We start from the raw sequence: 24,838 nt of genomic DNA, 5'->3' as shown, positions 1-24,838 counted from the left end.
TTTGATGACATCAAGGGTAAACGAATAGATTAAATCTTCCTTTGTCAGAAAACAGAGCAAGGCTGCGAGCTTTGTGCACCATACTTCCCACCATCTCACCCACCGCCACTGACACAGCAGCTGGTGTATGGCACACATTTCACATCGGTGTGCGTCCAGGTGTATGTGTGCGTGAGTTTGTGTCCACTGTGTTGACTTGTGTGTGTTTTGGTGTCAGTGACAACGTGATGTAAAACCAACTGTGCTTGAGGAACAGTTTGTTTCTTTTGTAAATGGGAAGAATTCGAAAAGATCCACAATTAGAGACGTTTCGGAAAGTTGATTAGTAAGCACAGAAAGTCTCCTCTCCTTCTGATTGTGCTCTCGCCTTTCTGTACATATGTCTGCTTTTTTTGGAATGTCCTTGTGTTTTTTTTTTAATGCAATTACAGCATTACTTTAAACGCAGCAATCCACCAATCTACCTGCTTTTGTGAATATCTCCTGTTTAAAGCAAACCGCACAGCTTCTTCTTTCAAACCGTACATGTGTTTTCATCATGTACTTTTGCACAAGTTTTGGTATGTAGGGTCAAGGTGCCGCAACTTGTTAAATTAATTAAAGGTGCTACTTTCAATAGTTTTAAACATCAGCGTACTATTAAAATCAGCTGGAACCAGATCACTGCGGAGACAGTTGGTTGCCTCGAGATCACATTTCCCTTGAACTCCAGCTCTGCTTGTCAGGGAGATGTTCCTAGTATTCTCCATTCACCCTGGTTCTATTTGAATGATGAGCATATTGTAAAGTGATTTCTTAACCGGCCTCCAAGCATTCATCTTCATCATCAAAAGGCTGTAGCTCTACTGCCACTGGAAGAATAGCGCCCCATTGCAAATCCTTCCTAATAAATGGGACAAGTCTTGGAAACTAACCTCTGCCAAGGCTGCAGTTTAGTTTTGCATTGTTGCATTTGAATAATAAAATAGTTTTAATCTGCGCCTGAATTTAGCAGCCCAATCACCAGAAAAAATGTCGCTATTGTATGTTCCTGCAAACAATGAATACTTTATACTGGGACATTATTATGTAGCAGATACATTGAAACTTTGTGTTTTGATAACACTGATGTTAAATGTTAAGCACTTGGTTTTGATTTGGAAAACGTTGTGGATTAAAATACTTGGTTTTGGAGGTACAAAACTCGCAGAAAAAGCAGCAGTGTCATGGTTAAAAAACAGCTGCTCTTCATGCCACAATTCTGACAGGAAATGCAGTAAAAACAGCAGCATTTCATGTCACGATACGGGCGGTAAACACGATGATGTCTCGGTTAAAAAAAAAACTGCTTTTCATGCCACTGTCCTGGGAGGAAATGTGGGGTCTCTGTAAAAAAAGATGCTTTTCCTCCAGGAAATTCCAGCAGGAAATTTAGTGATGTCTCGGTAGCAAACAACCACTTTTCATGCCATTATCCCCGCGGGAAACACGGCAATGTCTCAGGTAGAAAACAACCACTTTTCATGCAGTTATCCCCGCGGGAAACACGGCAATGTCTCAGGTAGAAAACAACCACTTTTCATGCAGTTATCCCCGCGGGAAACACGGCAATGTCTCGGTAGAAAACAACCACTTTTCATGCAGTTATCTCCGCGAGAAACACGGAAATGTCTCGGTAGAAAACAACCACTTTTCATGCAGTTATCTCCGCGAGAAACACGGAAATGTCTCGGTAGAAAACAACCACTTTTCATGCAGTTATCCCCGCGGGAAACACAGCAATGTCTCAGGTAGAAAACAACCACTTTTCATGCAGTTATCCCCGCGGGAAACACAGCAATGTCTCAGATAGAAAACAACCACTTTTCATGCAGTTATCCCCGCGGGAAACACAGCAATGTCTCGGTATAAAACAACCACTTTTCATGCAGTTATCTCTGCGAGAAACACAGAAATGTCTCGGTAGAAAACAACCACTTGTCATGCCGTTATCTCTGCGAGAAACACAGAAATGTCTCGGTAGAAAACAACCACTTTTTATGCAGTTATCTCCGCGAGAAACACGGCAATGTCTTGGTAGAAAACAACCACTTGTCATGCCATTATCCCCGCGGGAAACACGGCAATGTCTCGATAGAAAACAACCACTTGTCATGCCATTATCCCAGCAAGAAACGCAACAATATCGCAGGAAAAAAACAGCGACTTTTTGTGCCACAATACCAGCAGGAAACACAGCGATGTCTCGAAAAAAACAAGTGCTTTTCATGCCATTATCGCAGCAGGAAACACGGCAATGCCTCGGTAAAAGAGCAGCCGCTTTTTGTGCAACTATCCGGGCAGGAAATGCAGTGTTGCCTATGTAGAATTTAATCGCTTTTCATGCTAGTATCCCTGTGAGAAAAACAACCACAGGTCGCAACAAAACACTTAGGGTTTGGTACTTAGAAAAGCAACTGGAAACACAGCAATGACTCGCTAACTTACAGCCAAATTTGTTGTAAGTTGGTCTCAAACAGTGGTCTGTAGCTTGGCAGGTGCTACGCTATCCTCCATCCTCTCCACCGCCTGATGACAAAGTCAGGTCATGCAATACGTCACTTTAGCAACCTTGATATGATACGTATGAAAATGTAACGTAGTTGTAGTTTGCAGAAACATACAATGCCAACATTTTCTTCTGGCAGATGAGATTTAGCTCTTCATGAGAAAACATGTTTGTTTTAATGAGTGGTGACCACAGAGCAACAGATATTAAACTGTATCATGCTGCTGCAGCACGCCTAAAGAAGAACTTAATATAATATGTGCAGTTGTCCTCTAAAGTTAGTTGCGCTGTCATGGCGATGCTTTCAACAATTTGGAATCTAATTGAAGGAATCAAATCCATATTTTTTCTTTTTTTGGAATTACTGGACATAATTTGGTCCAAATTTGGTCAGTTTTGGACGAAACTTGAAGGAGAAGTGCTGAAAATTTAAGAGTCCTCCAAAAGAAATGGTGGGAAATCTGTTCAGTGGACTTTATTGATTCATCATCAACCTAGAAATCCAAGAAACTTAAGTTAGGAGTATTTCTAAAGTTTGTTCCAAGTGGCCACAATCCTAATCACTAACACACTTTTCACCAATTTCCATAACCTGCTGACAAAGCACTGAAAACATCATCTCCTCCATTGAGGTCTACATGTAGAGGCAGCCAGTCGTCTCTGCAGTGGTTTCAGTTGTTTGCAGTTACAACATTCAGAATGATGTTAAATTGTACTCCTTGCACCTTCTGTACAAACTATGAAAAAAGGCTGAGTTTTTAAAATGTGTTCAATAAGAAATCCTTCACCTCTACATGAGGAACCTTGTTGAAACTTGTATAACACGTCTGCTTCTTGTCTTGTCTTCTGCTCTCCCTCTTCACCTCCGTCCTTATCCCTCCTTTCTCCTTTCACTCTCTTCCTCTGCCGCCCTTTCCATCCTCCTTCTTCTCCCTCCCTTCCTACCCTCCTCCCTCCCCTTCCGACCCATCTCTTCCCGCAGCGGCGGGCACCACAGCCAGCTCCAACGCCGGCGCCATGAACTCTCTGACCTCTCTGGGCACCCTGCAGGGCCTGGCAGGTGCAACTGTGGGCCTGAACAACATTAATGCACTAGCAGGTAGCGTCAACAGTGAGTATTCACCCAGCCATCAGCCACTCCACCTTCACCTACACCTCCGCTTCCGACCATCCACACCCATCGGCGACGTCGCGACCACGAGCTGTGAGCCGATGCAGAGAGACGCAGCGCCACAGCGTTACATTAGAGTTTGATGGCTGCTGAGTATGATTTATTCTCTAAGTTTCTAACATTTAATCTCTTATTTTGACAAATTTAAAGAAAAGGAGAAGAGTTGTCACTAAACGCAACATTAAAACCAGTTAAAATATCTATTTTTTTAAATAAATCCTGCAAAATTTGTACCAAAAAGAAAAATAAATGTTACGTTTAATATTGTCATCATAAACAAAGGCTGACTGTAAAAGCAGTTGTCTAACTCTAATGTCAATGGCTGTGCAGAGTGTAATGTCTAAAATCGTGTACTCCATTTGAGATGATAAAGTTGTGTCCATATTTTACAACAATGAAACATTCAGTAAGATAAAGATAGAATAATAAAACAGAAGAAAAGATCAGAGATAACAAGAGGAAATGTATTTAGAGTTCGGTTCCTCCTGTCGTCTCTCTGCGTCTCAGTTTCACTCGACAGTAAATTGTTCTCACTCTCTCAGTGCCGGCTACCTCATTGATTCATCCGGGCCGCAGATATTTCACCCATTCATCCATCCATTCCTCCATCTCTCCATCCGCTTCCTGGTTGTGTCCTGGGTTATGCTTGCTGTAAGAGTGCTGGTGTGCCATCCCGGCAGAGTTGGCGTGCTGCTGTCACCTCGCGGGACTGTCTCTCTTTCTGTCTGTGGGACCATGTTGTAGCTGTTTGACATCCTGTTGTTTTGTTGTGTCATTGTTGTGTTTTCTGTCAACTCTACGAGGGCTTTAAACATTAGAGGGTTAGCAAAAAGCAAAAGTCAAACTTTGTAGTTTGGGGGACTAAAACCACAAATTTACTGTTGTGTACATGGGACAGTTTTCTTGTCCTCAAACAAAAATACAGTTTTATCGTTTTCATGTCAAAATGTCAGAGTTCTCACCCCAAATATTAAATTTGACACATTTTCCTGCAAAAAAATCACAAATGTCACACGGTTTATGCTAAAATGACAAAATTTGCATAATTACATACCAAAAATCCTAATTCATATAAAACGTTGCCACTTTGATACCAAAAAGTACATTTGACAGGTCTTGTCTAAAACATGCAAATAGTAAAAATACAAATATGTCAAATGTGACTTATTTCTTGTCCAAAAATACTAAATATGTCATTTTTATGCAAGAATTGCATTTGACTGTTTTCTTCCCAAAAAATACTGAACATGATCATTTCCATCCCAAATTTCCATGTCCAAAAAAATGACAAAATTTGTCAATTTATATGCCAGAAATACAACATCTGACAATTTGTCTTCCCCAAAAGTACCACACATTGCCTTTTCCATTTCAAAAATACAAAATGTGAATAATTTCATGTTTTTAAAAAATTAAAAAATTTCTAAGTTTTAATGCCAGAACTACAGCATTTGGCAAATTGTCTTCCCAAAATGTTCCAAACATGGCCGTCTCCATCCCAAAAATACAGTGTATGTCAAAATAAATATAAAAATGTACATTTTTGTGTCAGAAATACAAAATGTGTCTAAATTCATATCCAAAAAAATACAATATTTGCACATTTTTATGCCAGAAATACAAATACAAATATTTTGTCGAAAAAATGTTCTTCCCCGAAGTGTACCAAACAGTTCCATATCCATCCAAAAGATATAAAATTACAAAATGTGTCGATTTTCTGCCAGAGCCACATTTGACAATTTCTCTTTCCCAAAAGTACCAAACATGGCCATATTCATTCTAAAAAATATGAAATGTTTGTGTCTTATTTTGTGTCCAAAAAATCACAAAATTGATCAGTTTTTTATGCCAGAAATACATTTGCTAATTTTACTCCCTAAAATTTACTAAACGTTGCCATATCTATACCAAAAATACAAAATGTGACTAATTCAGCTAAAAAATGTTTTACAATACATTCCCTATTTTATGCCAGAAATACAACCTTTGACAAGCTTTCCACCCAAAAGTACCAAGCATGGCTATTTCCATGACAAAAATACAAAGTAATGATTCAGAAGTTAACATTTTAAAGCAAAAATAAAAAATAAATAAAAAACATTTTCCTTCCAAAAGCTTTGCTCTTGTCAAGAAGATATAAAAACGATCATGAGTGTTAGTTTTGTTCTAAAAGGCAGGATTTACTTCAGTGTTCGCTGTGAACCAGAGCAGATAGACATTTCTATCCTCATGTGAGTTGTATCTGTGTGGTCTAGCAGCGCCTGGCGAGCTGTGCGCTGTGTGTCCTGCCTTTGACCTCTGGGGAGACGGGGCTGGGATCTTAATCAGAGCTGTTATTACAGCAGAGATCCTGTACTAGCGGCCTCTTCCACCACATTATTCTCCTCTGACCTTTACTGGTCCTCGGCTGGAGTAGCTGTATCCGCTGTGTAAATCATATACGCGTCTACTCGAGCGCACACAGGTACAGAAACACTGGACATGTGCACACACACACACACACACACACACACACACACACACACACACACAAATGCTCGTCCTTTCAAACAGAACGGGTCGCTTTCGTTTTGCATCCCATTTTGTCCTGGCTAACCCCTCTCTCCGCATCGTGCCCCCTCCTCATCCATCCACCCCCCCTCTGCCACCACCACCAACCACCCTCATTTAAACACATCTAGGCCTTAATTGAATTGCAAAGGTCACCGGTGCAATTATTCCTGAATAAATGAGTGACCTATAATCCGGAGCTCTGCGGTGATAATTTATTTCACTGTGTCTGACGGTGAGGCGACAGGACGCCGAGCCAATGTCAGACCCCCTCAGACAAGTTGCCCTCCGCCGTGATATTAAGCCGTTACAAGCAGCTAATGAGTGTTACTGCTACGTTCCTTCACTTTTTAAACCAGACTCCCCCACCGCCCTCCCTGCCGCCGCCGCCGCGCTCCACATGCCTGTCTTCGCCCCTAAAGTGAGACGTCACGGGCTGAAAAAGCACATCACATCACACCTCGCTGTTGATGTTCGACTTCTGAATGTATGGCAACATAATTCTCTACACTCACAGCAGCCAGACAGATTATGAGAGGTGTTTCATGAAGACGGACCATTATGGGATTTCACATATCAATACTAACCATTAAACGTCAGGCTTTCTGTGTCATTTTATTAGCTTGTCTTGAAAAATTCGCCTGTTGTTTTAGAGGATAAATCACCACCATAGATTATTTTGCAGCACAGCTGTGCTTCACATAAAGCATTATAACAAACGGCAAAGTAAAACTAATCTCTTTTTGAGCTTTCAAGGTTTTGTTAGGCGCATTAATTCAATATTGCCAAAGTTAAAGGTACAGTTACGACGTTCTGAGGTGGAGTTGTATGAGGATCTCATCCAAGAGATTGTTGATAAACTAAGACAGCCCTCTTTGGATTCATTTCCTGTGTCTGTGTCACGTGGGTTTCACCACTTCCCCGCCCCTTTAGGAAACTAGCAGCGGTCCTGACTCCATTCATTCCAACGGGAGAAGTGAATGTGAGTTCAGGTTATGACCGTTCCCTTTGCCCCATAGTCACTGAAGTATATATTGGACCCATTTTTCATACGTGTCAACCCTTGTAGATGTTCTGACACTGAAATAGCATTTTTTCCGACACACAAATCAGGAGAAAATTAACTTTGTTCGAGACATGTCTCTAGCCCCTTTTACACTGCCAGATTTTCGGCGAATGTTGGGGCATTTTGCCAGCAAGCTGCGAGCGTTTAGACGCACGGAGCCGGATTGGCAAGTTGATCCGAAGTGCCCAATGTTCCGTCTCATAGGGTAGACATATTGGTGGAACCCTTTTAGTTTAAAAAGAGCGAGGCGGCCTTCCACAACGGGAGGGGCTGTTGATGACTTGTGGGAGGAGCTGTTGATGACGCTGCACGTGCGACCCACTGGCGGTGGATAAACAGGAAACAGCTGATAGCAGGAATTAGAGAGCAGCTAGTAGCAAGAGGGAAACACAAACCTGACAGACACTGTAAAGATGAGCAACTGGGGAGACAAGGAATTGCGCGCCTTCCTTGTCCTCGCAAACAACGAGGCCATTAACCGTCAGATGACGGGGACGGTGAAGAACGGACCGACTTACGAGAGAATCGCCGAAGGACTGACCAGCCGCGGCTTCCCTCCCACGTCACTGTTTACGTCACACGCTGAGCTACACGTTTTGTTACTTGCTCACGCCCCCCATTACCCCGAAAAAGGTACATTCTGTATGAACAAAAGTAGGTAGGCGGCATTTTGCTGCACTCCCCGATTTTGCTTTTATACTGCCAATGCTGAAAGAAGACTGATTGGGCTTTCCTGCAAATTTGCACAATTCCTGTTTAAAAAGGGTTTCTGTTTTAGCAACGTACTCTCGCGAGATCTTGTGACAACTGACGTGATCTTACACTTGGTTGATGTCGGACATTAAGCTAGCAGATAAAAACGAGCGGCAAAATAAGTAACAAACATTAAATTTGTGTTGTATATGGTGGTGAATTGTTTTGAGTCCACAATACATCTAGTAAACTTCCAAACGAGGTAGGGGACATGCGGCGGAGAGGCGACCACGCCCACTTAAGAGACTGGAGGTATACCGTACAGTGTGCTTACAGTTTGGAGAAGCAGGCAGGAGTGCCGCCAAAAAAATTATTTTCAGTTTAAGTGTATGCTATATTGAGAATATTTTCAATGGGAGACTGAAGCTGTTATATCCATCTATCCTCTGTTCAAAAGCACCAGACTCCACTGACAAAAACAGTAATTGTACCTCGCAGAACACGAGAGTTGTTGGTCTATCGCTGCCTCGATCAGTTACTTCCTTTCTTCTTTATTAGGACCTCCATTGGCCCAGCAGAATAAGCACTGGCTATTCTTCCAGGGGTCCACACACATCGCATTGTACATACAAATCTACACAATAGCATCATAAACACAACAAATAAAACAGCTCATCACGCTGAATTGACCCTTCGCTAAGTCCCGCCTCCAGACGCAGACTGGCCAATCATAACGTAGCACGATACCCAGCTCAGACCAGTGTACAAACACATTTCAGATTTCTTTCATTTTCTTTCAAGGTCCCTTTTATTGTGCTTCTTCCTCATGAAATGGAGGCTACTACACTACCCATGATGCAAATGGATAGCATCTTTTCCTTAGATCGTCCTTGTTGGGTTTGGTTGATCAATTTAGAATTTAAAAGTATTGATTTGGGGCACAAAAGCTCCAACAGGACTCTTTAAGGATCAAAAGGGACCAACAGGGGGAATGAGCCCCTTTAGGTGTCCCTGCGTTCCAGCTACGCCCCTGCTCGTGGGTTTCAAAGTGTTTTCATGTCATCATTCTGGTGTTTTACATCATGTCTTGGTGTTTTGTGTTAACTACTATGTCTTAGTGTGTTTTTGTGTGTGCGTGCATGCGTCGCTGCGTGCTTCTGATTTGGAGAACACCTGTGTGCAGCTCTGGCTGTCATCAGCTACGCCCATACTGTACTTAACTGTATTAAACTAATAGTGCGTGTGTGTCCTGTGTTAGCTGTTGTGTTTCGTGTGTCGTCACAGTATCGATGTGTCTTTCTGTGTGATGTGACGTGTGTGAACGTCAGTGTGTGGACGTCAGTGTGTGTATGTGTGATGTTCGGTAACAGTTGTGTGTTTTTTGTGTGTGTGTGTGTGTGTGTGTGTGTGTGTGTGTGTGTTAGTGTGTGTGGTAAAAACACAACCTTCAATGGGAGCGCTAATGAGTAAGTGCACTCTTCTTTCTTTATTGTTGGGTTTTATGTAAAGTTGCTCAAATGCTCTCAGGTATGGCGGCTCTAAACGGAGGCCTGGGCGGCGCAGGGCTTACCAACGGGACGGCGGGCACCATGGATGCGCTGACGCAGGCTTACTCAGGGATCCAGCAGTACGCCGCCGCAGCGCTGCCCACCCTCTACAGCCAGTCCCTGCTGCAGCAGCAAGGGGCCGCCGGCAGCCAGAAGGAGGGTCAGTAGCCTGCGGCTGTCTGTCTGCACATCACTCCGGCTCAGTGGGAGTTAGATTTCAGCAGAGCAGAAGGATCTACTCTGTAGAGCAGCAAAGAGACAGCATGAGACGTTTAAACTCTCAGCTGAAATCTAGAGTGATCTTCTTATTAAAAGTAGCAACTGTAGTGGTGTATTATCTTGGTAAAATGCCATGAACTGATCCCCTTAAAGAGATTGATTGAATTTTTTCAAGTGGGGTTGTATGGGTGCTTATTCAGAGAGTGTATTATATACAGTAAATGTCAGTCAGCACACCCCCAGTTTGGATCAGATCCAGGTCTGAACACCTTCTCACCATGAACCAACCGCACCAGAGTTCGTTCCGCAAACGAACTTTCTATCTAAATCTAAATCTATAACAGTTTGAAAGTACACGATGTTGAGAGTATTTCACAAGGGGGGGCATGTCTCTACACCTATGTCTGTGACGGTACTCCTGTCTGCTTCTCCAAACTAGGAGAATGCCGACCACCACTATAGGTAATACACTGACTATGGACAAGTACCTCATATAACCCCACTTAAAAAGATCCAAACAATCCGTCAAAGTCAGTGTATGAGTGATTTTTTTTGTACAATACATATATAAACAAATACTTTTTAAATTCAAATGGATTCAGGGCCCCAAATCACCTGGATTTTTTGTCGCCATGCACCTTAAAGTTGACGTAAATTATTGAAAATAATGTGTTTTTTTTAATTAACTTGTTTTGACGAGAATCGCTTAAAAAATGTATGTAGTAATTGGAAGTTATTAGAAGATAAAAGACGCAAATGAGCTTTTAATTACGTAGAAAAAAGACTTATCTATGGAAGGCTTTTGCTGAAATTGGGGACTTTGTGTGTTTATCCAATTTTAACCTTTTTTTTTAATCATTTAAAAACTAAACACATAAATTTACTGATTTTTTTTTTAGTCCTGAAAATAATGTGCTTTCATATCTTGAACACATACCGTATAGATATCTGAATTTTATATATTTTATTTGTTTTATTTTATTTGTTTTTATCTGACAGGGACATCGTATGGGACTGATCTGAGCTATTTCTAATTTTCAACTCTTGGGCTTTTACATGTATAGCAGTATAACCTCTGCTCTAATACCCTTTTACGGAAGACATTTGTGCAAATATACCTGGATCAAAGCAATTTTTATGCCTGTATTTCAGCCATAAAATCAACCAAACATTTCCCCAAAAAATAGAGTTCACAATTACTTCCAGTTTTATTTTGAATCCACGTGATGTTACTTTAGTCATACAAAATGTAAAATGTACAGTAAGTATGAATAAGTAAAGGAGTCCTTCTGATACAGTTGTGTTTAATAACACCTCAAAGTATTTTTGTTGCTGATTTTTATAGATAATTTTATTATATTGTGGAAAAAATGAATCTAAATTTGATCAGACTGCACATCAGTGCTGTTGCAAAGTGCTACCTTCATACAGAACCTGGCGACTGAAGTAAAATGTTCCCAAAAGCTTTCAACACGGCCGCTGAATACAAAGCAGATGATGAAATGTCTCGTAAAACAAATAGAGCCATGTTTGTTTGTCCACTTCTCATTTCTGCTTCTAACAAAGATCCATTTGTAAAGATGCTTTCTTTCTTTGACAGTCCATCCAGGAGTTCAAAACCCTCCAGGGAGACAAAGATGTGACAGATATGTGGCTCCCTCCCAGCTTCATTTAGCAGCCGAGAGCATATTTAATGATTCGGAGAGATGTGACCTATTAGGATTAGGACGTGTGATAGAAGGACGGGGGGTGACCTCTGACCCCTCTTAAGAGAGATGGCATGCTGCTGAAAGAATGAATGAATCAAAAGCAAGAGAACAGAAAAAGTACTTTTGTTCATGGACAGCGAAAATATTGTTATTAAATGAAAACCGAAAGCACTCATCTTTGTTTAATGTTAAATACAATTGGAGAATGTTGTTTAAAAGCAATAACAAACTCAAGGTCATGAGATATTGTGCTAAGCAGTGTGCTCCAGCTCCGTTCCTATGACGACAGCACAGCACTTGCCACAATGCGAGCGCTCCCTCTTTGCTCAAATGAAAATCCGCTGTGACCTCACACCCGCTCTGCATCTCGTTCCACCAGGTCCCGAAGGTGCCAACCTGTTCATCTACCACCTGCCCCAGGAGTTTGGAGACCAGGACATACTGCAGATGTTCATGCCTTTCGGAAACGTGGTCTCTGCCAAAGTCTTCATCGACAAACAGACAAACCTTAGCAAGTGCTTCGGTACGGCAGCAGTGCAGGCATCAGGGGAACACACACACACGCCTGCAGTTATCTGTTTCTTTACTCGCTGGGTCCCAGTTCAGGGGCTGAAACCTCTGCAGGATTTTTCTGTGGTGCAGAATTCAGTAACACTACTAATATATTTTTTTTAGAAAATTCCTCTGGTAATCAGTAACTCCTCCTCATACACTCAGTACAACTAACACAACTCAGATTACTGTCTCAGATATTTGTCCCCCTTATGCAGATTTATACTTGTGTCTATGCAGAGTCTACGCTGCTGTGAGCAGTTATACTTCTGTGGTAGTGTGTCTGTGTCACTCTGCAGTTACACTTCCAAAACACTAGTTGGCAGCAGGGTTTTTGTGAAGTGCTGTAAAGTTAAAAACACACACACATTAAACACACATTAAACATGGCTTAATAGAGACAGTTTCAAACACAAGTACACAAATCAGCTTCACTATAACTCGCAGCATTCACAGACAAACACTTGTCTTTATCTGGACACATTTTCCCCACAAATACAACATGCTAACGTTATTAGCACAAGCCTGTGGCATTTTACATTGTATAAATTAGCCTAGCAGCTAGCAGACTTTTCCTCTACTCATATGAAGCCAGGGACAACAGCAATATTTAACAAAGGTAACGTTACAAAATTCAGCTCCGTTACAACTCACAAGGTTCACTGACAAAACAACTGTCTTATACTAAACACGTTTTCCAAACAAATACAACATGCTAACATTATTAGCACAAGCCTATGGCATTTTACGTTGTATAAATTAGCTTAGCGGCTAGCAGACTTTTCCTCTTCTCATATGAAGCCAGGGACAACAGCAACATTTAACAAAGGTAACGTTACAAAATTCAGCTCCGTTACAACTCACAAGGTTCACTGACAGAACAACTGTCTTATAGTAAACACGTTTTCCAAACAAATACAACATGCTAACCTTATTAGCACAAGCCTACGGCATTTTACATTGTATAAATTAGCCTAGCGGCTAGCAGAGAGACTTAAAATGCTATTTTTGTGGAGGCTTTATTGTCTTCACAATTTATTGTTTCTTATCTGTGAAATTAAAGTAAATAAAAGCTTTGTTTCCACTGAGGGAAATGGTTTCAGCTTACAGAAATAGACAGGAGGTCTGCGTCACTGCGACATATAGTTACAGTTCTAGGGACGTGCACTTCAGGCTACTGTGTAGGCTATACGTCAACGTTGGCACAGCGTTGATTCGACACAGAAGCACAAATCAGACTTTACTGTTATTGAAAATTTGTTTTCTTCTAATAAATTACCTCGTCTTGGGATATCAGCCCTGTGTTTTCTGGAAAAACAACATCAATGAACTTATTATCATGAGAAACAATGTCTCTGTTATCTTGAGATAATGGCATTTAAAAGACATTTCGAGCATGGCCGTTCTTGGCTTCCATACTTGACCTCTACCAATACCTGGTGAACATTTTCATGCGTTTCCCTGTGATATTTCCAAACATAGACAGTGATCAGTTGAATTCTCCAGGGAACAAATGATGTATTCAAAATGTGTTGTGAGATGTTGAGGGCTGCAGAGGACACACCACTTGTGTCCTTCAAATTCAGGCAGAATTTTGGCTGAGATATCAAACTTTGTCTCAGCAACATTCATGAAAGCTGTTAAAATGGTACAGGCCTTGTTGGCCATGAATGGAGACAACAAGTGACCCCTTCCCACCTGGTATTAAAATTTGTCCCCGACCGACGTGAACAAACCTTCATATACAGGGTGAGATGCATTTAAGTGCACCGCAGACTTTCATGTGCTTGCTGCCTAGCATTTGTCCGTGTTGACAACAAAACCTAAATATAATGCATCTCCACTCCTCATGTAACAACTCAGGGAAACAGAAATAAATCAAGCATGGATCCGGGGAAGGAACAGCACACAAACAAACAGCAGTGATACTTGTCAGAGAAAAAATGGATCGTGAGGATGGATGTGAGACAAGCGAGACGAGGAGTTTACTGTCAGTTTTAGAGGTTGCGGATATTACGAGAGGAAGTGAAGTGTGCACGAAGAGGACTTTGTGAGAGACAGCGAAAAAAATAAAACACAACATGGCTTCACTGTCGACTCCAAAACCTTTATTTTGACATTTTGACCAGCAGTGGCCTTTGTGAAGCTGCTGGTCAAAATGCTGGTGGTGTAATGTTTTTGGAGCCGTTTGTAGTTTTACTGTTTTTACGCTGTAGTTATTTTTAGACTTCTTAGTGTTCAGTTGTCACTGCACCCCCTGTTTGCTTTATGTGTACTCCATTTTACTTAGCCTTATTCTTTCATTATTTCCTTGATGCAACAACACAGCTCTCCTTCGGGAGTCATTAAATTTTAATCTTTTCTTATCATGTACCAGGGGTGTGTTTAAATGTAGATGTAAACCAGATAAATCAGATCTCAAGACACAGAAACATGGTGAGGGAGCCTCTCGTAGTATTTTAACTCGGTTTATTGTTACACATTAATTTTGAATTGAGTATAGTTGCTGTAAATAAACAAAAACACATCGTGCAGATGCTTTTCAGTTCCACCTGTATTTTATATTGAGTGGAGGGAGATATGCTGCTCAACTTTATGGCACAAAGCAAAGAGACAAGGCATGAAAACATGTTGTAGAGCTGAGTATTTAATGTCAGACAGGAAACAGTGAGGAGAGACGCTAACATAGAATTACAACTGGTGAGATAGAGGCGACCAGTCGTCTAAACCACAGGTTAGCAAGAGCAGCCCACTTGCTAGCCACATTAGCCAACAGGTTAGCAAGTAGGCTTTCCTTAGAGGCTAGAGAGAACAGCCTGCTTGATGGCAATATTAACCGAAAGGTTAGCAAGCAAACTGTCATCACAGGCTAGCAAGTACAGTCTGCTTGCTAGCTATATTAGCTAACAGGTCAGCAGCTTTTACTATCCCACTCGTGTCTCTACATGCTTTGCTAGCTGTATTAGCCAACAGGTTAGCAAGCAGGCTGTCATCCCCGGCTAGCAAGGGCAGACTGCTTGCTCGTTATATTAACCAACAGGTTAGCAAGTAGGCTTTCCTTAACGGCCAGGGGACAGGCTGCTTGCTAGCCATATTAGCCAACAGGTTAGTAAGCACGCTGTCCTCAAAGGCTAGCGAGGGTAGCCAGTTCACTAGCCATATTAGCCAACAGGTTAGCAAGCAGGTTGTTGTCACAGGCTAGCAAGGGCAGCCTGCTTGCTTGCTAGCTATTTTAGCTAACAGGTTAGCAGCTTTTACAGTCCTTTTAAATCCATTGTAATACTGCTAATTTTGGATTTTATTAAGGTGTAACTCCTGGAGATGATGGCTTTGTAGCATATGTAGCCACCCAAGTATTTCTTTTGGTCTGTTAAGCCTCTTAGCGTAATAATTGTCTGTCCAATATGGCGGGAACACAGCCCTATGTAGCTAGCTAGCTTGCAAACATTAATGATTAGCTAGGTATAGCAGACACTCTAAATTAAAATTATATCATCGAATCTGTACGAGTTCAACAATAATTTAATGTTTTAAAACTCTCCCTGTTGCAAGTTTGATAGAGTGCCCAAGGAATGAATCCTAAAACACGGAAATGAGTTAGCATTTTTGCACTCCTGACTCCCTCGTCGTAATGTCAGTGGGTTTTTGCTTAGATGCCTGATATAAGGTCTGTGGGTAACACAAGCTCAAGATAATTTTACGTTGTTTTCTATGATAGAGAGCATATTTTTGTCAATAATCCAAAATCTAATGGAAAAATCCCATTGGCTTTTTGATGAGGGAACCAGGGGGACGCTAACTTCCGCATTGGCCTACAGAAAATGTCATCCCTGAAGCACTTTTTGCCAATTGGAAAAATGATTTTTATAGAGTGCCCCATGAATGAGTCTCATAACCTGGAAATGGGATAGCATTTTACCATTCATGGTTCCCTCGACTCAAAGTCAATGGGTTTTTTAACGGGTTTTTTTGGTTAGATGCTTGAAATAAGGTCTGTGGTTAACACAACCTTAGGAGACTTTAACGATTTGTTCTACAACATAAAATTTGTCAGTAAATTCCCCACTCATGAACTTTAAAACTTCTGTGTAAGAAAGACTGTTGCTAACATGGCTAAGTAAGACTACAAGACGTCACTCCAAGCTGCGCCAAACACTATGTTCTTGCTTCTTCTCCATCCCTTTTTTTTCTCCACTAACTTTTCTCTGGTGCCCCCGCAGGCTTCGTCAGCTACGACAATCCAGTGTCGGCACAGGCAGCCATCCAGGCCATGAACGGCTTCCAGATCGGCATGAAGCGGCTGAAGGTGCAGCTGAAGCGCTCCAAGAACGACAGCAAACCGTACTGATCTTAGCACTAGGGTCTATCTGCTCCCCATGTTAGCACTGCTAGGGTAAGTCCCCCCACAAAAAGGTGAAAATGAAAAAAAAAAAAACAAAAAAAAAACAACAGCAAACCGAGCCACGACCTCTCTACACAGGGACTGGGGGGAGGGTGGGGGGTTGAAGGGAGGGATGTGGGAGGGAGGGGGAGACGACCTACAACCACCCTGAGGGAGACACACACGCCTTGTTTTTTTGTTATTTTTTTCTTGTTTTTCTTGCTTTTTTGAAGATTTTTATGTTAGCTTTCAAGTATTATTATTTATTACAATTTTTTTTTTTTTTGACACACATGAACGCTTCCATTACCGCCATTACTTTGTGCAATTTTTTTTTTTTCTTTTTTTTTACAATGGAAGGAAGTAGCTATCTTGGGTAGCTTTTTTTTTAACGTTTGTTTAAAAGTTTTTTTTAATTTCTCAGTGATTATTTATACATTTTTGAGGACTAGTTACAGTCAGAACCGAGGTACAGACAAAGACGGAGCCATGATGATTTTTTAATTTTTTTTTTCCTCTCTCTCTCGTTGTGAACCCGAGGCCTGGCGAAGGGTTCACGTTTTTTTGACGCGCACGCCGATATGCACATTTCGACCTTTGACCTCCGCGGTGTTGGTTGCAGGCCGCCGCTGCTTCTCCGAAACCCTCTCTATGCCTGCTGGCAACCCGGGAGCAAAGGCTGCAAAACGTTAGTGGCCTCTTTACATTATAGTCACAGTTACACTCCACCACCACAAGAAGATAAAAAAAAGACAACAACACACTCCAGCTACGTCTTATTATTTATGTGAAAATAAAAAACAGTTTTTTATTTCTCAGAAGATGAAAGAAAAAATAATTAGTAACTACTTTTCTGGGTCAGATCACATTGGTCTTTGTTGTGAAAGGGATATTACAGCGTGTAGAGCATTTTCAAAACAACATCCAGAATTTGATGAAGGCTATAATGATAATTCTAATAATAAAAGAGTTTATGGGTTTAAGGTGGTAACTGAGAATACTTGATGTTTGTTGAAAGATTTAAAAAAAAATAACTCAAAGTACAGAAAGCCACAGGCCTGTAAATTTTATTTGTAAAAAAAGCAGTTCTATTTTTATACAACATTTTTACTGCCTCAGATGAAAAAAAAAGGATTTTATTTATTGCCTACCGTTAAGTTATTGGACTCCTATAAAGTATACAGCATCATTAAAGTAGACCCTTGTGGAGAAGTCTCGTGGAATTTTGGGTTCTCCGGTGTTTTCCATGTTTTTTCAGTGCAGAAAAACCACAATCACAGCACACTCCGCCGCCATTCGAAAACCGCAACCCCCCCTCTCCGCCCTCCCTGTGTCATTTTGACTCCGCCACACACTTCTCTGTGCTGTCCATCCGTTTGCCGTCCATCCATCCACTTCTCTCTCTTCTCCTCACCGCTCTCTCCCTCCCTCCATCCGTCAGTGGGACTACTTCTTCACTTCACCTTTTTTTCCTCGCGTTTTTTTTATTTTTTTATTTTTTTATTTTATTTTATTTTTTGTTTGAGTGTTTGCGTTTTTTTTTTTTGTTTGTTTGTTCGTAGCCCCTCCCCCCACCCACCCCCAACCCTTCCAAAGATTTTTGACATTTTAAAAAATTAAAAAAAGACAGAAATGAAAAGCCTCCCCTCCCTTCTCCCGAAAAAATATGACTATTTTTCTCCCAAATGACAAAATCCATCTGGGACGTGATGGATAAAGCTTTTGGGTGCTCTGTGTTATTTGTGTATGAACGAGTGAGTGTGTGTCGTTGCCTGTTAGTGTAGACCTATAACATTATGTCATTTCAAAAAAAAAAAAAAAAAAAAAGAAAAAAATCAAAAGCTAAAAATTTTTCAGTGAGTGGTGTTGCTGTTCTGCCGGTTTGCATTGTTGTTGTTTGTTTGTTGTTTGTTGTTGTTGTTGTTTCTCCTGATTTTTTACAACAAAAAAAACAAGTAATGCTGTAGTGGTGTGGTGCTCTGGCTCTCTGTGTGTAACTCTCTCCTCTCCCCTGTTTTTTCTTTCCCCCTTTTAGAACAACCCATCTCCATGCCTGTTAGCTCATCGTTTGCCTAGCATGTCTCCGTGGCGTCCAAACAAACAAAAAAAACTTTATAAACAAAAACAAACAAAAAAAAATCCCCACCAAAAAAAAAAGTGTCATCGTCCTCCTCCTCCCCCGTCATTGTTTTTTCTGATGTCTTTCCGAGCTCACCTGATCATAACCTGGTTCTCCTCCTCTTCCTCCTCCTCTTCCTCCTCCTTCGCCGCCTACTGAACTTTTGAACTTTTAGCTTTTTTGGACTTTTATGATTTTTCTTTCTTTTTGTGTTTTTTTTTTCTTATTCTTTTTTTGTTTTTTGTTTTGCATGTGACCTCATTTGGATCTGTTTTCCGGGAGGGTTTCAGGGAGGGAGGGAGGCGACAAAGGATGGGGTGGGTAGAGAAAAATTCAAATCAATGTGAAAAAGATATAAAAGCTGCATTCATATGAAAAACAAACACAAAAAAAGAGACTGAGATTTTTATGGAAATACAAATGTTCTTTTTTGGAGAAAAAAAAACAGACAAACCTGTGGCAAAGTGATTTCCATTCAGTATGTTTTCCTGCATTTTTTTCCTTCTTCTTTTTTCTTCTTTATGTTTTTTCTTTTCTTCTTCATTTAAAGTAAACTTGAAAGTTCACTACAGGAATTGGCACGTCACCTTGCTTCTGGCGCCGGCGAACAAAAAAAAACACACACACACACACACACATACACATACACATGCACACACACACGCACACACACACAAAAGCGCGGGCCAGAAGCAGTCCGCGCCAGTTTCTCTGAAAAATAAGACTACTTCCAAACAGTTTTGAATAAAAACTGTCTGATCAATATTAGACTCTCTCAGAGCTCTCCAATGGTTTTTACATTTTTCAGGCAGTGTAAAGTTTTTTGATAAGGCCATTTTAAGTGGCTCTGTTTCTCATTCAAAGTCTATATATAGAACCACTTTTTTCTAGAGTAGTTTAAAGGTAAAAATAAAAAAAGACATTTGCCCTGTTTGGGTGGGAGAAATGCTACCTACTTGTGTCACCTTTTGCTGAACTGACTCACAGATAGACAATCCGTGGTTTAAATGCACATGATGAAATGACCTATATTTTCTACTGTTTAAATGTATAGAGGAAAAAAAAATACTAAGATACCTGTAACCTGCGTTAACGTCGGTGCTTCTCGTGAGTTTAGTTGTGGTTTCATCACAAGTCTAACGGTCTTAAATGTCTCATGTTTTTCAAGAGAAGACTAAAAAATCAGTTTACTTGAACAATAGACAAAGCCTTTCATATTACTATAATAGTTACTTTGTTGTTTCTTTTCTTTTTATTTCCTCTTTTTTTATTTTTAAGGAGTCCCTATTTGCTAAATTTCTTGTTGGTTAATTAGCTATATAAAATTCCTAAAAATATATATAAATATAAATATATCTATATATATATAATGTCAGCTTGTGAAGCATCAATGTCATTATTATTTTATTTCTCTCGTGGGAAACAATATTTAGATGTGTTTTGTTGTTCAGCAAAATGTCTTATAAAGAAAAAAAGACAAGATCAGTGGAGTTTAGTGCCAAATTCTGAAGGTACTTCCTGCCTAGCGCGTCAGTGTATTTCTTGTGAAATTATTTGATAACATGGGTATTTTATTATAAGTGTTTTGTATGGATCCCTCATATTTAAAATATAGATTTAAAAAAGAGTTTGTTAACTTGCTATTCTGTGGTCTTGTTGCCTGAAAATGTCATGTTTGCTTTTTTTCTTTGTAAAGATGTAAAAAAACAAAACAAACAAACAAAAAAAAAAGTGCCCATGTGTCATATATATATATCTATATACACGCACACACGGACACGCACACACTCACACACGCACACACACATTCTCGTGCAGACCTCACAGTTTACTTTCTTGTTGTGCATGAGAGCCCCTGAGTGTGAAAGCCTCTACAGCAACCGCTACCACCTGCCAGCGTGCACACACACACTTTAAAAAAAACACACACACACCAGAATCACGCACTGATATTTTTAGCCATTGTACAGCCGTTTTTATTCATCAAAGCCTTACCACAAATCTTTGCACTCCTGTTCTCTCTATTAGTATCTGGCGCGCACAGACATCAGGCTTCAGCATGTATTGTTTTGATTGTCTCCCTCGCACGCTGTCCCACTCCTCAGCCGAGGAAAAAAATTGAGGTGATAGTCATACGCGAAGCCTTATTTCTCCAAAATCCTCTTATCCCTTTTGTTCAAAAACATCTCTGAGTTGTAGCCGGGCGCCGTTTGTCTCAGACGGCGGGGATCATTACTTTTGTGTATCACCTCAGACGCTCGCTTTCATGATGTAAGCACAGGGCAAGACTCGCTCACTCACAAACGAGCCTCGATCTCTTGAGGGAAAAAAAAAAAAAAAAAAGCACACGCCGCCGTCAGATAGTCAAAGGAGAGAGGCGGGACGGTCCGGAGCAAGTTTTTTTACTCGTTTGATTTCTCGACTTATCCTTTGACGTCTCTTTTGTAAGACTTCTCCATACGTGAGTCTTGTGGTGTAATGGGCCAAAATCATGTTTAGATGCCAAAGTGTGTTATTGACATTCTCATAGTCGAGCCGTTTACATGGCACAGTGTTGTCAGTCTCTTCAACTGCCCCCGACACCCCCTCCCTGAAAGCCTAGTTTACGGTCTGCAAAAAAAAAAAGGCAGCATTATTTTCTACAGAAGCTCACCAGTCGCCTTAACCAGGGAGCGTCGTACCAGTATTATAAGAGTAGAAGATGTTGTCAGTCAGTCAGTCAGTCAGTCAGTCAGTGATGTGTGCCAAGTCCAGGTTCACTTTTGTGTACAGTTAACCTCCCACTTGTCAGAGTCTGGGTTTTGCTCTTCCGCCATTTCAGAGAGGCTGAAATGGCCGTTTGTCCTCGCAGCGGTGGAGGAGGAGAGGAAACGAGGCGCCTGTTTGAAGGATGCCGCTCTCCGTCTGGTTGTTGTCTCCCAGGCTAACCGGGGTTATTAGAAACAGGGCTGTGTGCAGAGACGTCTTATTGGAATAGCGACAGGGGAAATAAAGCGCTTGTTGGTTGGAGAGCAAAGGGTCACGTCCGCAGGTCCACACAGGCAGAACAACAGCCACAGCCAAGATGAAGGCAATACAGCTTTCATTATCCTCTCAAAGACCAAACCCAATACCAAACTTTATGTGATCTCATGGAGGGAGGCGAGCAGACTTTATTTCCTAAATGCAGTACACACATGAGCAGTGCCACAAACCAGCCCAGTCGCCACAAGAACATATTGGAGTTGTACATCTCTGAGAACCATGGATATGTTACATTTACTTAGTTGGCGTTGTTAAAGTGAAGTAATGTATGAGTTGACGTTGTCATCATGACTTGGAGGGGATGGTGCATGGTGTGACACCCAGGCAAGACACCTGCAAAGCTGCAGACCACTGTTAGAGACCAGTGAGTGAGTCATTGCTGCATTTTCAGATGTGGGTGCTGTTCAGTGACCAGTCGCTGCGTTTCCCCCGGGGTTAGTGCCATGAAGAGTGGATGTTTTTTAATGAGACATGGTTATGTTTTCAGCCATATGCCACCGAAAAGCAGTTGGGTTTTAACAAGACACAGCTGGAATAGTGCGACAACAAGCAGTTGTTTTCACTGAGACATCACTGCCTTTCCAGTTGGGATTGTGCAATGTTAAGCAGTTGTTTTTGATTGAGACTTCACTGCATTTCCAGTGCAGGTATTGCAACAAAAAGCGGTTGTTTTTTAACAAGACATAGCTGAGCTTCCAGCTGGAATAGTGTGAAAACAAATGTTTGTTTTTTATGGAGACATCACTGCATTTCCAGCCAGGAAAGTGCAACAAAAAGTGTTTGGTTTTAATCAAGACATCACTGAGTTTCCAGCTGGGACAGTGTGACAACAATTGGTTGGTTGTGTTTTTTTAACTGAGACATCACTGCCTTTCCAGCCAGGCTAGTGCGACAAAGATTGTTTTTAATCAGGATGTCACTGCCTTTCAGGTGAGGATAGTGCAACGAAAAGCAGTTGTTTTTTAAAAAGACATAGCTGCCTATAAACAACAAGCAGTTGTTTTTTTATTGAGACGTCAGTGCGTTTCCAGCCAGGATAGTACAACGTTAAGCAGTTTTTGTTTTTGTTAGACATCACTGCATTTGCAGGCTGGATAGTGCAAAGAAAAGTGGTTAGCTGTTATCGAGACATCGCTGCATTTTCAGCCAGACAAATGCGATGAAAAGTGGTTGTTGTTAATCAAGAGATAGCTGCGTTTCCAGCCAGGCTAGCACAAGGAAAAGTGGTTATATTTAATCAAGACATCACTGTGTTGCCAGCCGCTATATTACGATGAAAAACGGTTGTTTTTTAACAAGACATGGCTGCATTTCCAGCTGGGATAGTGCGACGAAAAGTGGTTGTTTTACATCAAGAAATTGCCAAGTTTCCAGCAAAGATAGTGTAATGAAAAGCAGGTGTTTTTTCCGAAGACATGGCTGCATTTCCAGCCAGGTGTGGATTTTAAGCCAAAACCTGATCTTTTCGGAAACATAACCAAGTGGTTTTTGCGCCTAAATCCAACCACATTAACCACAGCGTTACTGGAATGTAAAGACACGTAAAGTTTAAAAGTATCTGCTACATAAATATGTACAAATGTAACAAATCCATGGTTTGCAAAAAAACGTACAAAGCCAACATTGATTCTGGCGATTGGGTTGCACAAACAGCCATAACTACCTGTATGAAAGCTGGGCGGGAGGTCCCAGTCCAATCAGTGTTAATGGACCACTTTTCTGACCAGCACGTGTGCAGGTTTCACGTTGCAACCGCTGCAAAACCTTTGTATCCGAGAATTGCACATTTCACATCGTCACCTCACTCTCGCACAATTCGCGTAACTTTTTCTTCGTTAAGTGTGGAGGCTACATAATCTGTGCTGTTCTAGTCGAGTCACGGCCCACTACTTTACACGGCTGTGTGTGTGTGTCCCAAAAACTATGTTGCCAAATCTCACCGAGTTGCACACAGCCTGACGTCGCACGGTCCAGCGTGAAGCATCTTGTCTCTGTTTCAATGTCGAAGCACAAGAGGGTCGTAGGGGCAGAGTTCCTGTCGAGCGGCTCACCTCAGGGGCTGTCATCGCCGATGCTCGTTGTAATCTTTCTATCTCGTCACTGTTCACTTCTCTGTTCTCCTTCTTTCTTAATTATCTTAAGTGCTATTTATCAAACAATGAAATCTGAAAGGAAAAAAAAATTGAACTTGTCGTTTCTTTGCATTATGGCTTATGTCAAGTTTTTTGAGGAAAAATGTTTTGTGTGTTCTCTCTTTCCGTGCCGTAAAAAAAAGAAGCTTGTTGTCTGTAGAAATTATCCAAATTTATTTTTTAATTTTGTTGTTGTTCTTTTGTTTTCTTTTTAATTCTCAAAGAGGTTTTCAGTAGTTTCAGAGTTATTGTCTTGAGAGAAGCCAAAGTCAATGCATTTCAGTGGATCCTGTAAGCGTGATGTATGTTTGTTTGACAACACTTCGAAATCTGTCACTGGATGGGATTTAAAAAGTACAAAAAATGCAGGCTTTCCTATTTCTACAACTGATTGTACTTATGCATTTTGTACCAGTGGAATTTTTTATACTGGAGATTAAAGGATACAACAAAAAAATCTTAGAAAAAAAGCTGTCTGGCCTGGTGGTGTGGCCTGACCCTGACTGGTCCCCGAGTATGATTTCTAGCTGGCATCAAGGAAGTTGGCTTTTGATATAAGATTTTCTAGGAGATCTTTGGCTTTATTTCTTTCACTTCTTTTTCCTCACTTGAGTGTTTCTTTCTGCCTTCCTTTCGTTCTTTAATTTTTTCCGAAAACAGAGAGTAGGTGAGTGTCAGATCTTTCATTTTTTGCTTTTTAAATAGTTCTAGCAAGTTTGTCTATACAACAGCGGTAAGTTTCATTTGACTTCTGTATTGTGCCGTCTACACGATAAGACAATTATAGAAAAAGAAGGAATAGAAATATTTAGTCACCTTCAGTGGATTAATGTATTAGTTTAATAAAGAGATCAACTAATTAGAAACTTTTTTGCTTTTAGCTGTTTAGATTTTTCCGGTTTCTCTGTCCTTCTCTGTGAACTAACTGTGTAGCTGAAGCAGTCAGAATTATTTTTGTAAACGTATGTTCTTGTGTGATGCAGTTTTTTGCTTCTGTCTCCTATATTAAACCATTTTTCCTAATACTTGTCTCTCTCTGTGTTGTTATGTTCCAGTGGCTGTCTGATGTTGTACTGTTTCACGACCTCTCCCCCCGCCATTCGCTCCCGTTTCTCTCTTTCTCCCTTCTTTCATACTCTCCTCTC

At 40.9% G+C, this 24,838-nt stretch overlaps 2 protein-coding genes across 21 annotated transcripts in view; both read left to right on the top strand.

Annotated features, from left to right (window-relative positions):
* Window positions 1-24,716, top strand: part of celf2 (cugbp, Elav-like family member 2) — a 328,160-nt gene extending 303,444 nt beyond the window's left edge. For 5 of the 20 annotated variants that reach the window (XM_049567268.1, XM_049567267.1, XM_049567256.1 and 2 more), the window contains 4 exons: window positions 3,510-3,626; window positions 9,520-9,717; window positions 11,865-12,008; window positions 16,258-24,716. In XM_049567268.1, coding sequence (XP_049423225.1) covers window positions 3,510-3,626; window positions 9,520-9,717; window positions 11,865-12,008; window positions 16,258-16,385 — 587 coding nt within the window. In that variant the 3' untranslated portion in view covers window positions 16,386-24,716. Of the gene's footprint in view, window positions 1-3,509; window positions 3,639-9,519; window positions 9,718-11,864; window positions 12,009-16,257 lie in introns of all 20 variants that reach the window. The other 15 variants (XM_049567269.1, XM_049567252.1, XM_049567259.1 and 12 more) reach the window with 6 other exon arrangements.
* Window positions 1-24,838, top strand: part of LOC125883094 (USP6 N-terminal-like protein) — a 354,121-nt gene that overhangs the window by 179,870 nt on the left and 149,413 nt on the right. The gene's annotated exons all lie outside the window — the stretch shown is intronic.

The sequence above is a fragment of the Epinephelus fuscoguttatus genome, linkage group LG22 (genome assembly GCF_011397635.1).
Source record: "Epinephelus fuscoguttatus linkage group LG22, E.fuscoguttatus.final_Chr_v1".
In the NCBI taxonomy this organism is placed as follows: Eukaryota; Metazoa; Chordata; class Actinopteri; order Perciformes; family Serranidae; genus Epinephelus; species Epinephelus fuscoguttatus.
This window is presented reverse-complemented; position numbering and strand designations above follow the sequence as displayed.